At 45.3% G+C, this 14,825-nt stretch overlaps 5 protein-coding genes across 15 annotated transcripts in view; 4 read left to right on the top strand and 1 right to left on the bottom strand.

The window, feature by feature from the left end:
* The window catches only part of LOC310742947 (uncharacterized protein), a 53,626-nt gene extending 47,414 nt beyond the window's left edge, over positions 1 to 6,212 (top strand). The window contains exon 2 of the mRNA XM_083572893.1: positions 3,670 to 6,212. Coding sequence (XP_083429019.1) covers positions 3,851 to 5,626 — 1,776 coding nt within the window. The 5' untranslated portion in view covers positions 3,670 to 3,850 and the 3' untranslated portion in view covers positions 5,627 to 6,212. The remainder of the gene's footprint in view (positions 1 to 3,669) is intronic.
* The window catches only part of LOC310742874 (uncharacterized protein), a 168,255-nt gene that overhangs the window by 28,712 nt on the left and 124,718 nt on the right, over positions 1 to 14,825 (bottom strand). For 2 of the 10 annotated variants that reach the window (XM_083572602.1, XM_083572609.1), the window contains exon 1: positions 7,848 to 7,936. The exons of the other annotated variants lie outside the window; for them this stretch is intronic. The gene's annotated coding sequence lies outside the window, so the exon portion shown is untranslated. Of the gene's footprint in view, positions 1 to 7,847; positions 7,937 to 14,825 lie in introns of those variants that run through there. 10 annotated transcript variants of the gene reach the window in all.
* LOC310743095 (uncharacterized protein) overlaps positions 1 to 14,825 on the top strand; it is a 135,363-nt gene that overhangs the window by 10,116 nt on the left and 110,422 nt on the right. The window lies entirely within an intron of this gene.
* Positions 1 to 14,825, top strand: part of LOC310742934 (uncharacterized protein) — a 103,191-nt gene that overhangs the window by 1,413 nt on the left and 86,953 nt on the right. The window lies entirely within an intron of this gene.
* Positions 1 to 14,825, top strand: part of LOC310743013 (uncharacterized protein) — a 151,532-nt gene that overhangs the window by 133,277 nt on the left and 3,430 nt on the right. The gene's annotated exons all lie outside the window — the stretch shown is intronic.

The raw sequence follows: 14,825 nt of genomic DNA, 5'->3' as shown, positions 1-14,825 counted from the left end.
GGAGAAGAGATAGTTAATCCAAAAGGTATCAGAAAAGGATTCTTGGACTTTTACAGACATTTATATAATAGTAAAGAGAAAAATAACATGAGAAAAATAGAAAGATTTTTAAAAGAAAAAAAAGGTGCAGAAGATCCCGACAGAAAAGAAAGAAAGGCTGAATGCCCCCATAGAAATGGAAGAGATTAAAGAAGCCATAAAAGAGTTGAAAAAAGGGAAAGCTCCAGGATCAGATGGATTTACAGCAAGTTATTATAAAGAAATGAGGCACATCTGTCTACACTGCTGAGAGAAGTCATGAACAATATTCTTCAGGATAGAGAAATGCCGGAGATGTGGAAAGAAGCTTTTATTACACTAATTCCAAAACAAGACTCCGATTTGACTCAAGTTAAAAATTACAGGCCTATCTCATTGCTAAATACAGACTACAAAATTTTTGCAAGTATCTTAGCGAAGAGGTTGAAAAAGATATTACAAGAAATTATTCATAAAGACCAGGCGGGTTTCCTTCCTGGCAGACAGATGAAAGATAATATAAGGAATATAATTAATTTGTTAGAATATCTGACAGCCAGGAATGAGAAACAAGCTGTGTTAATATTTGTGGATGCAGAAAAGGCCTTTGATAACATTTCTTGGGACTTTATGTTAAAAAAAATTAGAATATATGGAAGTGGGGAAATAATTCTTTAATGGAATAAAAGCGATATATACTGAACAAAGAGCGAAGCTTATTGTAAACAACATGATTACAGAAGAATTAAAAATATCAAAAGGTACGAGACAAGGATGCCCTCTCTCATCAATGTTATTCATAATGGTTCTGGAAATTTTCTTAAATTCAATAAGGAGAAATGAAGCAATAAAAGGTGTGTCAGCAGGCCGGAATGAGTATAAAGTAAAAGCCTTTGCTGATGATCTGGTAATAACAGTGGAAGAACCGCTGGAAAGTGCAAAAGTAGTTTTGGAAGAAGTTGAACAATTTGGTCAAGTGGCAGGGTTTATATTAAATAAGAAAAAAACCAAAATACTTACAAAAAATATGGAACAAGGTATGATAGAAACAATGCAACAACAAATAGGGATCGAAGTGGCAAAAAAAGTTAAATATTTGGAAATCTGGTTAACCCTTAAGAATCTTGATTTGTTTCAGAATAACTATGAGCCAGTGTGGAAGGGAATTAAGAAAGATCTAGAGGTGTGGGGTCGAATGAAGTTATCTTTTTTGGGGAGAATTTCAATGATTAAGATGAGCGTGCTGCCAAAGATGTTGTTTTTGTTTCAGACAATTCCAATAATCAAGGGGACAGTGATCTTTAAAGAATGGCAAAGAGCAATTTCAAGATATATCTGGCAGGGTAAGAATTCAGTTTAAGTTATTAACGGATGCGAAAGAAAGAGGAGGCTTCGCCCTGCCAGACTTGAAATTATATTATGAAGCTTCGTGTCTCTGTTGATTGAAGGAATGGATAAAGTTAAAAAATACTGGTTTGTTAGATTTAGAAGGTTTTGATAACAGATTTGGCTGGCACCCATATTTATGGTGTGAGAAGAAAAAAATCCATAAAGGTTTCGAAAACCACATCTTTAGAAGATCTCTCATAGAAATATGGGAGAGGTATAAAAGTTTATTAGAACCAAGAATTCCCCACTAGCTATCTCCGTTAGAAGTTATGAGGCTTAAGAAAGTCAATTTAAGGGGGAACTGGATTACATATAAAGAATTGATAGTAAAAGAAGGAGGAAAATGGAAAATTGAACCTTATGAAGATGTGAAGGAGCATGTATATGATTGGTTGCATTATTATCAGGTTAATGAAATGTTTAAAAAGGATTTTAAAGAAAGAGGTTTTGATGAAAAAGAATCAAAATTTCAAATGGAAATAATAAATAATGAGTACAAAAATTTATCTAAAATGTATAAAATGTTGCTGGAATGGTATACAAAAGACGAGGAAGTTAAATCGGTTATGATACACTGGGCCAGAGATTTGGGTCATAATATACAGTTCAATGACTGGATAAAATTATGGAATGAAAATATAAAATTTACGGCATGCACTGCGTTAAAGGAAAATGTGATGAAAATGGTTTATAGATGGTATATTGGCAAAAATGTATAAAACATGTAATAAGTGTTGGAAATGTAAAGAAAAAGAGGGAACATTTTACCATATGTGGTGGGATTGCAAGAAGGTGAAGGGTTTCTGGGAATTGATATATAATGAGTTGAAAAAGATGTTGAAATATACATTTGTTAAGAAACCAGAGGCTTTTCTTTTAGGAATAGTAGGAAATGAGATAAATAGAAAGGACTGTAAACTTTTCCAATATGCAGTAACTGCAGCAAGAATACTACTGGCTGGCCCAAAAATGGAAACAGGAACAACTACCGACGTTAGAAGAATGGAGAATGAAACTGATGGACTATGCAGAACTAGATAAACTAACGGGGAAGATCAGATATCTACGAGACCAAAAGTTTATTGAAGATTGGGGAAAATTTTCATATTATTTGAAATGTATATGTGATGAGCAAACAACGCTAGTGGGATTTCAAGAAGCTCTGTGAATGTTTGAGGAATATTGTGTAGAAGAAAAATAAGAGGGTGAAGGTATATAAATTGCAATATAAAAATTAGGAAATGTGTAATTAAAAAATTGAATAATGGATGATTGTTAGAGAGGCTGAAGGAAGTCCAAAAGAGAAAATATGTGATAAATTTTGATTGGATATTATAAATGTATGTTGGAAAATCAATAAAAAATATTTATAATAAATAAATAAATAAGTACAAAAAATATTTTCTAAAAAAACCTGAAGATTTTATTGGGATTGAAAGGGAAGGAAATTAAAAAGAAGGATAAAAATCTTTTCTTGTACGCCATGACAGCAACTAGAACTATGTTGGCCCAGAACTGGAAAACTGATACTCTACCTACAATCATGGAATGGCAGACCAAAATGATGAATTACGCAGAATTGGCTAGATTGTCGGGGAAAATACGGGACCAAGATGAAAAGAAGTTTGTTGAAAATTGGAGTAAATATTTGGTATATGTAAGAGAAAATGGTAAAACTTTAAAGACACTGGCAGGGTTGGAGTAACTCTAACGGCATAAGACAAAATAGTATTAAATAGAATACGCGATGTTATAACTATATGATACTTACCGAAGAGATGAAGGGAAGTCCGAAGCTCGGCAGAGCTTAAGGCTTAGGTGGATGAATAAATGTATAATGAGTGTATGTATTCTATTTGTATGTGTAATAATGAAAATCAGTAAAAACTGATTAAAAAAGAGAGAGAGAGATAGAGGTGGATGGAGGATTATGATGCCGAGGATGGGGAATGTCCAAAGGAACGATGAACCAGAAAAAAGGGGGACCTCTTCATGGACAGAGAGCAGCTGCCTTTCCTGTGAGGAAACAATTAATTTGGAAAGGCTGTATTCCAAGATCATGCTGCGCTATTAAAAATGAGTGAGGATTATGAAAGGTGGTGATGCATTACTATCATTTGACATCATTGCATCTTCATTTCCTAAAAACTGGGAACATGGGTAGGAGGTGGGGGAATATAGGAAATGTTGAAATAAGAAAAGCTGCTAATGGCATTTGATGTGTTCTCTTTCCCTTTCTTCTCTTCCTTGAAACCAAAATAGGATTGCCTTTCCGCCCATTCTGAAGGTGATACAGAAGACAGTCAGAATTCTGGGAGATGGGGAACCTTTCGTTTCATTAGGAATAGCCATTAAAAAGTGTGAAATGTGGAATATGCTTCACTGAATGAGCACACATATCTCACATCAATAAACTCAAACAGGGGAGAAACCATTTAAAGGTATGGAGTGTGGAAAGAGCTTCAGTCGAAGTGATGAACTTGGAATACATCAACAGACTCACACAGGGCAGAAATTATTTAAATTCAGGGAGTGTGGGAAGAACTTCAGTCATAGGGGAAACTTAACTTTACATCAACGGACTCACACAGGGGAGAACCCATTTAAATGCCTGGAGTGCGGAAAGAGTTTTAGTGAGAATGGAACACTTAGAAGACATCAACAAACTCACACAGGGGAGAAAACATTTAAATGTATCGAGCGTGGAAAGAGTTTCAATTCCAAGGCAACCCTTAGATCACATCAACAAACTCACACAGGGGAGAAACCATTTAAATGTATGGAGTGTGGAAAGAGCTTCAGTCAGAATAGATATGTTAAAATGCACCAGAGGATTCACACAGGGGAGAAACCATATAAATGTATCGAGTGTCAAAAGAGTTTTAGTGATAGTGGAAGCCTTAGAAGACATCAACGGACTCACATAGGGGAGAAACCATTTCAGTGTATGGAGTGTGAAATGAGCTTTAGTGAAAGTGGAAGCCTTAGAAGACATCAACGGACTCACACAGGGGAGAAACCATTTAAATGCATGGAATGTGGAAAGAGCTTCAGTTTCAATGCAACCCTTAGAAGACATCAACAAACTCACACAGGGGAGAAACCATTTAAATGCATGGAATGTGGAAAGAGCTTCAGTTTCAATGCAACCCTTAGAAGACATCAACTGGCTGACACAGGGGGAAAACCATTTAAATGCATTGAGTGCGGAAAGTGCTTCAGTCAGAATGGAAACCTTAAAACACATCTACAGATTCACACAGGGGAGAAACCATATAAATGTTTGGAGTGTGGAAAGAGCTTCAGTTTCAATGGAAAACTTAGAAGACATCAACAGACTCACACGGGGGAGAAACCATTTAAATGCCTGGAGTGCAGAAAGAGCTTTAGTGATAAGGCAACACTTAGAAGACATCAACGGACTCACACAGGAGAGAAACCATTTAAATGTTTGGAGTGCGGAAAGAGATTTAGTGAAAATGGAACACTTAGAACACATCAACGGACTCACATGGGGAAAAACCATTTAAATGCCTGGAGTGCGGAAAGAGCTTCAGTCAGAATGGAAGCCTTAAAACACATCTACAGATTCACACAGGGGAGAAACCATATAAATGTTTGGAGTGTGGAAAGAGCTTCAGTTTCAATGGAAACTTTAGAACACATCAACGGACTCACACAGGGGAGAAACCATTTAAATGTATGGAGTGCGGAAAGAGCTTTAGTGATAATGGAAAACTTAGAAGACATCAACAGACTCACACAGGAGAGAAACCATTTAAATGTATGGAGTGTGGAAAGAGCTTCAGTTTCAATGCAGCCCTTCAAAGCCATCAACGGACTCACACAGGGGAGAAACCATTTAAATGTATGGAGTGTGGAAGGAGCTTCAGTCAGAGTGGACAGCTCAATATACATCAACCGATTCACACAGGGGAGAAACCATTTAAATGTTTGGAGTGCGGAAAGAGCTTTAATGATAATGGAACACTTAGAAGACATCAACGGACTCACACAGGGGAGAAACCATATAAATGCATGGAGTGCGGAAAGAGCTTCAGTCAGAATGGAAATCTTAGAAAACATCAGCAGACACACAGGGCAGAAACCATTTAAATGTATGGACTGTGGAAGCAGCTTCAGTCAGAGAGGAACCCTTGATTTATGTCAACAAACTCACACAAAAGACAAACCTTATAAATATGAGGAAAGTAGATAGAGGTTCAGTCCTAGTGGAAATTCTACATCAACAGACTTACGGACAGGAAGAACTTTAGGAGTTGAAACCCTTCAAACCATCAACAACCTCAAAGAGAAGAAGCAGTTTAAATGAAACGATTGCAAAAAGTGCTTTATTTATAAAGGAGTGTTTATCTGGATTTCTGGTGGTCAGTGAGGATTAGGGCCAGGCGATATATTGTTCCAAACTGGTTTCTAGACCACGTCATGATAACCTTTCAAAAACAATTGATACGGCAACATACCAAGAATCACAGTGTGTGTTTCTGTGATGCCCATTTGCCTGGAAGCTTTTCTTCGTGAAGCCCCTGCAGATGCCGAGTTGCTGACTTCCCTCCCAGACGACAGGAAGCGACACACACACATCCATTGCCCTGTGTCGTTCCAGCCTCTTTCCTCCCTTGCTCCCTTCTGCCGGTGTGTGTGCCTGACTTAGGTATCCTGTGTGCTGTATGATTTTACTGCTGAAACTGGATTTGCTCTCAGGCGCTAAGTTTTGTGCCTCACTGGGGACCCAGTGAGAACTGTATGCTTTGAAAGCTCAGTAAACTATTACTGAAGAAGTCCTGCTGCTTCTCTGTGTGTTTTTGACCTGAGTGTGGGACTTGCTCTACACGTGGCCCCTACTCTCCTCCTGCCCTGGAGTTGCTTTACTCAAGCATGCAAGACGGGTGCGTCTGTGTGCACTCAAAAGCAAATAAAGTAGGAGTCGCCTTTCTATGAGAGTACAGTGGTACCTTGGGTTACAGACGCTTCAGGTTACAGACGCTTCAGGTTACAGACACTTCAGGTTACAGACTCTACTAACCCAGAAATAGTACTTTGGGTTAAGAACTTTGCTTCAGGATGAGAACAGAAATCGCACGGTGGCAGCAGGAGGCCCCATTAGCTAAAGTGGTGTCTAGGTTAAGAACAGTTTCAGGTCAAGAACAGACTTCCGGAAGGGATTAAGTTCTTAACCTGAGGTACCACTGTAATGTGTTTTCAACTGTTTTATTGGTTTTTTTAAATTTTGTAATCTGCTCTAGGAGATTTGGATTACAGACAGGGAACTAACAGTAATGATGATGATGATGATGATGATGATGATGATGATGAAGAAGAAGAAGTTATATTGCTTAACATGCCCCCTCCCCAGTCATGAATACCTGAGGGCACTCCTGGGTCCATCATCCATTGAGGCCCATGTCCAGCTCAGGCTAGTTCCCCACCCCACAGACCTTTTGGGACAGAGAGGACATGGCCCTGGTCCTCCCTGCTCTGCACCAGATGGGATGGTTGCAACACTCTCTGTGTGGAACTGCCCTTGAAGGCGACTTGGGAACTGGTCCAAAATGCAGCAGCCAGATGATTGGCTGGGCTGCCTCTCTTTATGAATGGCATTTCTCTCCCACCTCCTTGTCCAAGGAGATCAAGGCGGCATCCATGGGTCTACCCCTCCCCACTGAGTCCCCCCACAACTAACACATTGGATTCCTGTTTTAAAACAGTTGCACTGGTTGTTTCCTTTCCAGCAGGACCTCTCCTGCTCTAAATGCCTTGGCTTGTGAGACCTCCACTGGTGCTTTCATGGAACTGTAGAAGTGGATGGCACCCCAAGGATCATCTAGCTCAACCCCAAGCAATCTCAGAGGCCACGCTTGCATCTGGACACACACTAAGCACTGGAGGAGAAAATGAGCACTGCAGGATCAGGCCATAGGGCTGCCCCATAGAGCAGAGGAACCCCCCCCCCCATCGCCCTCTCCTCCTCCTCCACGGATTGGTCTCCTCCTCTTTTAAGGCCACCTTGATTGGTGGCCTCCCTGGCTCTTGTGGGAGGCAGTTCCACAGGTTTTACTCTGCCCTGCAAGAGGAAGCGCTTTCTCTTCTCTGCCCCCCTTCTTTCCTTCTTTCCTGCCTTCCTTCCTTCCTTGCACAGGTGAGGTTTTAGGGACCAGGGTATATTTCATGTCCGAATGTTTCCATCCGCGGCCAACCTCTGTCATAAAAGGGGACTGATCCATACATCTGAATGGGGTTTCTCTGCATGCATTTCCCCACTCTTGGACCCAAGGGGTCAGCAGTGCATCCATGCAAAGCAAGAGCAGAGCTGCCGCCCTCCTGCGACCCTCCGCGCCCTGACTTGCCCCCCTCTTGCCATGCAGCACTGGGACCCCCGCTCTCCCCATGGGCCCTATCCTGGGAGAGAGGAGACTCACCGGATCCCAGCAGGCGCCCCCAGGCAGCCTCTGCAGAGCCGAACCAACGGGACCCCCACACGCCCGACTTCTTGCAGGAAAGGGAGGGGTTAGGCTTTCGCTCTGGAGGACCCTGCCCCCCCTTTTACTTTCCTCTCTAGGAATCTAGCTCGTTTCTGTTTAACCCTTGGCAAGCCGAGCGCACCCAACTCACGCCTCTCCCTCTCTCGAGAGCCGGAGCATCGCGCACCAATAGCATCCCGAGAAGGCGGAGCAGGAGAGGTTTATGGATTACTTCCGGCAAGGGATACCTTCAGTTTTGGACAGCAGCTGAACGGCCCCCTAACAGCTGGCCCCTGAAGACGGGTCCTAAGAAATCTTCACTGGCTCCCGGTCCGTTTCCGAGCGAGCACCATTCAAAGTGCTGGCGCTGACCTTGAAAGCTCTAAATGGTCTCAGCCCAGAAGAAGGGAAGGAGCGTCTCCACGTCCATCGCTCAGCGCGGACACTGAGGTCCAGCTCCGATGGCCTTCTTGTAGCAAGGATTTTAAGGTACCTGTGACCCACTCAAATTGTGTCCAAGAATTGACAGATGCAGCAGTAGAGAAAAAGAAAGTGATATTTATTGCTAAGCAATAATTGACCCAGTTAAATTGTTTCCAGGGACTGGGCACTCCAGCTCTAGGGCCCTGAGGCTTTATACCTGAGTACATACATCATAGATCATGACATAATCAAATACAATCGCACACGGCAGCAAAAATAAAACCAATGAGCGAATTCAAGCCTTGCCCCCTGATCATGTAAAGAGTTCCCTCCCAACTTCTGTTTTCTTCAGTCTGAACATTAGTCCGACCTTTCCCCTAATAAAAAGGAGACAGGAACTGTATTCGGCCCTTACGCTCTCCTACGCAACATCTGTCAAACAGGGACATTTTGCGGTTAGCATCTTCCTGTTTTTAGCTGCTCAGGACCCTGTCTGGACAGGAGGAAAATGCCAGCACAGCAGATTTATTGCTTCCCCCCTTATGTTAGCGAGACATTGAAAAGAACAAGGGGAGAGAACTGGGGCAGAGTTCATTTTGGATTTTTCAAATCTAAGCATTTTGCCCTAAGCTTTGCAGAAGCCTTCATGATTCAAACATGGTTTATATAAAAAGCATTACGTATAAGGATGTATGGTTATATATGGTTATATATGGCTAACTAATTATATGGAAAGCATAAGGGTAAAATTCCTCCAGGTGGTCCTGCTTCATTCTGGCAGGTCCCTCATTGCGAGAAGTGAGGTTACAGAGGGCCTTCTCGGTTGTCATGACTGCCCTGTGGAACGCTCTCCCACCAGATGTCAAGGAGACGAACCTCCATAAACGCCTGAAAGCAGCTCCATATCGGGAAGCTTTTAATATTTCATGTTGGGTTATCTTTTCTTCTATTCTTTGGGAAGCTGCCCAGAGTGGCTGGAGCAATCCAGTTTGATGGGTGGGGTACAAAAAAAGTTGTTGTTGTTGTTGTTGTTGTTCGACACCCAGCTTTTGATAGGGCTGCTTCGTTCTGTGCTTTTGGACTCCTAGGTGGGCTTATGGTTCTGGTGCTTGTGGATCTCATGGGATTTAATGTCATGCCATTATAAATGCACGGGGATAAGCGCATTTACAGAGACACATTTCCACAAACCACCAAAACTCCGGCATGTAGCCGCAGGTGATACAATAGGAGCCTTTCTTCAAATGGCCTTTGCAACACAACTCACTGGGTGGTTACAAAGTAGACACATTTGCCTCTTTTCAACGTAGCCCCGTTTCCTCAATGAATCCACCCATTTCGTGATGAAATGTAACTTCTGCCAGGAAAACCTGAGCTGAAATAGTAAGGAGAGCAAAACAGCAGCCCTGTCTGACCCCAGTCACGTGGCAGGAGATTCTTCCTGAGCCCCCGCCCCCTCCGTGAGATGGGTATGACATCATGGATGATCCATATGATCCATTGATGATCCAAGCAGACTGGGCCAAAGAGCAGATCTCTAGGCCTGAATGAAACGGGTCTGCGGTGATGGATTCTGGAGTCAAGAAATGCGCCCTTTCCAGTGATCTCTCAGGCTGGCCGGGAAAAGGCAGGGAGCAGGAATCGCCAGGCATCCCGACGGACAGACTTGTAACGTTGCCCAAACACGAACTCGGAGTCTGATCTGATTTCCATGCAGAACTCATTTTGTGACTTCGCTGTTGGATTGTCGGGATCAGCCCCTCCCCCCTCTTCTGATCCCAGAAGGAAGACCGGGCGGGGGATTTCCTCTCCTCCTTCCCCCCCACCCGCTCAACACTTTCCCTCCCCTCCCGGCACATCCTTCTCTCATCCCGCCCACACAATCCCAGATCCCGCCCCCAATACATTGCTCCTCCTCCTCCTCCTCCTCCTCCAATCCGGCTTCGCTCCGGAAATGAGGGGGGAGCCCCCCTCCCAACCTGCCTGCTTCTCCCGCAAGTGGAGCTTCCACTCCGGATTGCTGCTCTATCCCGTAGATCTAGGGGGGGGGCGCTTTCGGAAAGGGGAGGAGGATGGGAAGAGGAGGATCCCCGCCCAACGTGGATGTTGCAGGAAAGAAATGAGACTCGGAGCGAGGACAAAGAGGTAAAGAGGTTGCGGGGGGGGGAGGGGGAGAAAAGGACCCAGAGACCCCGCCAGCTCCCCAGAGCGCCTTTCGTGGGCCCCGTCGGCAGGGCCTGGAACCCTGCACGCCCCTTTTCTCGGCCCCTTAGGCGCCTTGACAGGGGCGGGCATGGGACCCCCACCCAGGGAGTCCCCATGAGGACCCCATCGCCCCGTGTCCCCCGCGCAGGCATCCCCGGAGCGCTGGGGGCTCCGCGCAGAGAGAGTTGGGCCACGAAAGGGTTAATCGGCACGAGGGATAGAGACCCCCGTCCCTCCCCTGCTTGTCTTGGGGGGGCGCCTCCAGCTGGAGAGATGGGGGCGCAGGGTGTGGGGTGAGCAGAGCCAAGGGAGCCTCTGGATGCAGGGGAGACTCAGGAGAGAGGGAGGGGGTCAAGGAAGTGGGGGGAGGGAGGGGAGCATCCCTGGGACAGGGAAGGGCAGCATTGGCGGGGGGGGGGGGAGAGATAGGAAGGAGAGTCTGGGTAGGGCGTCTCCATCATGACGCCCACGATGAATCTCCGGAGGTGCCGCCTTGACTTCTCCCTCCTGCCAGGAATGCCCCCCCAAGGCGACCAGAGAGGGATCCCTGGAAAGTGGGGGGTCCAGTCCCCCCACCCCTTCCTTCCTGCAGTCTCCATCCTCTTCCCACCCCATAAGCCCCCATAAGCCCCTGCCCTGTCCAGACAATGATTCTGCCCAGTCCAACCACTGGTCCCCTGGAGAGGAAATCCCGAGAGGAAGAGGGGAGGGGAGAGGCCTTCTCGGAAGTGGCTCTTTGTTTCCACAATCCCACCCAGGAAGCAGCCAGAAACCTTTTCCTCTCTCTCAGCCTTCCATCTTTATTGTCTTTTCCACTGCCTGGTTCACTGAGGATGAGGATAATGTACACCTGTCCTCAGAAACGGGCGCAGAGTCCATGAAATAGAAGTTGCACCTCAAAACATTTCTGTTCCTCTTATTCTTTGTAGGCAATGTCAGAGTGACTGACAAGCTGAGATACAATCCTTCAGCATCCGACGACAGCGACTCCATGAATCTTCCCAGTCAAAGGACCCATTTTCCTGATAGACAGTGCCTGTGGCTGGAGGCTCTACACACAGGGTTTGCCTGTGCAGGCCAAAGACTGCCAGTATTAGCACAGGTGAGGTGTGTGACCTCCCCAAATTTACAGAATGTATATGAATGAGATTTCCTGGGTGGGATTATAGTTTATGGCAACCCTGTGATTTTCTCCACCCATAACATTTTATGAGCTGATATAGCAGTATGAGCTCCAAAATAACTTTTAAAAACCCCACAAGACCATCATCATCATCATCGCATTTATACCCCCAGGCCTTAGCTTGCCTCCCCATGATCTAAAGAAAACACCAGCTTTGAATCATACAGAGTAAAACTACCAGAACCTTCTTGAACAAGTAGGTTAGGAATTATCGCTATACATTACATCTGTACTTTTCTATGCCTGAAAAATGCAACCATGACACAGTGGGAATGTTCAGGGATGCAGGAGAGGATATATTGTTTGATTATATCCTTTCCAACTTGTGCTAACAAGTTGTACAATTTAGCAGAGTAACATTCCCCTTTTTAAACTTACAGCGGATGCATTTGCTCAGGCTCGCTAAAGCCTCTAAAATAAGTTTCCTTGGTAATTTCCCCTTTAGTCCCTCATAAAAAGATAGACACGACACAGTCTTCTATAAAAGTATAAAAAGAGTTTACTCACACATTCTGTTCACAAATGGATCCCAGAAGGCAGACTTAAGTTACAAAAGTTACATACACCTGGAAACTATCCCATAAGGAGACAGCCCAAGAAAGCATCTTAGGCTAAGCAGATGTTGCTTCTTCGACGAATGTAGTCAGAGAGAGAGTGGCTGACCAGTCCTGCTCTTTTGTTACCTGGGCAGGTGAGTTCGCGCCCACCTCTAGTCACATGCAGAAGAAGTCTGTCCCAGCCTAGGAGAAACCGGAAGTTCTGACTGGCTGCTCCAGACATCCCCTTTTATTTCCACTCTAGGGATGTTGTACTTGACTGCTCTTGTGTTTCACATCCCACAGACACTTTAAAAGTCAGCACCAACAGTTTGAATTGTGCTCGGAAATGCGCTGGGAGCCAGGGGAGATACTTTAGAAATAATGTTATGTGGTCTTAGTGGCTGCTCCCAGTAACTAGTCTAGCTCCCCCATTCTGGATTAGTTATAGCTTCAGAGTCACCTTCAAAGGTAGCCCCATGTAGAGCAGCTGGCAGTACTCCAAGCAGGAGATAACCAGAGCATGCACCACTCTGGCCAGACAGTCTGCAGGCTACTTGGGTCTCATCCTGTGTACCAGATGGAGCTGCCAGACAGCTGCCCTGGACACAGAATTGATCTGCGCCTCCATGCACAGCTGGGAGTCCAAAATGACCCCCAGGCTGCACACCTGGTCCTTCAGGGGCACAGTTATCCCATCAGGACCAGGAATGCCCCCATCCTCCCCCAGGGACAGTATTTCTGTCTTGTCAGGATTCAGCCTCAATGTGTTGGCCGCCATCCATCCTCCAACCAGCTACAGACAGCCACACACGGCATTCACCATCTTCACTAGTTCCAATTTGAAAGAGAAGAAGAGCTGGGCATCATCCACATACTGGTGAACACCCAACCCAACCCCCCTGATGATCTCTCCCAGTGGCTGCATATAGATAGTAAAAAGCATAGGGGAGAGGATGGAGCCCTGGGGCACCCCACAAGTAAGCATCCAGGGGTCTGAACACCACTCTCTGGACATGGCCCAGGAGGAAGGAGGGGAACCACTTCATAACAGGGCCCCCAGCTCCCCTAGAGGGTCCAGAAGGACACCATGGCCAAAGGTCTCCAAAGCCGCTAAGAGATCCAGCAGAACCAGGAAAGAGCTTTCCTCTCAATATCTATCCCATTGGAGATAATCAGCCAGGGCAGTTCAAGTCCCATGATGAGGCCTGAGTCCCCATTGGAAGGATCAGGGTGGCAGGAGCTTTCCTGGTCCTGCACCCCCAAAAGCTTCCGCCACAATACTTTCTTTAGCTTTCAAGGGGCCACCGGATACTTTGTCTTTTCAAATACTTTTACAGGGACGTATGATGTAAACAGCACTTCTGCTTTCCTTGTTCCACATCGGAGAGACTTTGATAAACAGGTTTGAGCTCGTTTCTGCGCTTGAAACCACTGTGTTAGCAGCACTGCAAGCATAGGCAGTGTGTTTGGGGGTCCTGGGCTGTCTATACAACAAGACCCCCTTCTCAGCCTGGCTGATATGGTCCCAAGGAAAGCAGAGCAGTATGTTTGGCACCAGCTTGGCTGCAGGAGTTGAATGAAGAAGGTGTGCAGGACACCATCCAACCATCTTAGAGACTCCACTCTGGATTTGTGTAGGTTTTCCTCCATAGCCTTTTCTTCCCCTGAACATAGCTCAAGAGGCAGTGAAAGTTTAGGAGCAGAGTTTTCCTTCTCGATGGGATTCCTTCCCCGGTTGACGATCCCATCGGCCCTTCACTTTTCTCTGCAGCATGGGCAGAATCTGGACTGTGGGATTCACTGTTCTCCTCCTCTCCATCCACCAGGGTCTGCCTTCACCTGCAGCAGAAATCCCCAACCCACCAAGGATTTGAGACCCATCAACTATCCTCGCCTGGTTTTGCCGGTCAGTTGAAGCGATTCCTGGGATTGTGGCCCCTGTTGCATGCTGACATCTTCTGGAAGCCACAGGTGAGAGCTGAGTGCAGGGTGGGGACCAATGATGGATAAATTACCCCATAAGGTGCATGACATGACCCCCACCAAAGGTACCCAGATATTTGAGACAGATAAGGAATAAATTCACGTCTCTGGAAATATCACATCAGGCCATCAATGAATCAACACTACATATTCAAGGATGAAGGGATAAGTACAGTTATCCCTTTGCCTTGAATATCCAGCTTTGTCAGTGCCAGATTAGGGTAGTCTTGTGTCAGAAGAGGGGCTTGAGATCAGGCAGCACATCATCATTATAAAGAACCCTTGGGATTCCCATTTGCCATCTTCTTTCCTTCTGCTTCTCCTGCTCTCTCAATGCAATGTGAGGCATGTAGAGGGAGGTCCATCTCCAAGAACAGGAGCTTCCCTGAGCACCCATTCAGCTGACCCCAAGCACCAAGTCTTGTCACTAATTCTCTGACTGACCCAGACCACAGTCCCTGGAAAAGATGTAGACCAGGGTCTCACATAATAGTCCACATGGACCTCCTGTGGCCAATGGGACTGTGCAGGTGATTCATAAAGATCTAGAGGTGGATGGAGGATTATGATGCAGAGGATGGGGAATGTCCAAAGGAACGATGG

This window comes from Podarcis filfolensis (genome assembly GCF_964270895.1).
Source record: "Podarcis filfolensis genome assembly, chromosome: 10".
Taxonomy (NCBI): Eukaryota; Metazoa; Chordata; class Lepidosauria; order Squamata; family Lacertidae; genus Podarcis; species Podarcis filfolensis.
Note: the sequence above shows the minus strand (reverse complement) of the source record. Positions and strands in the feature narration are given on the sequence as shown.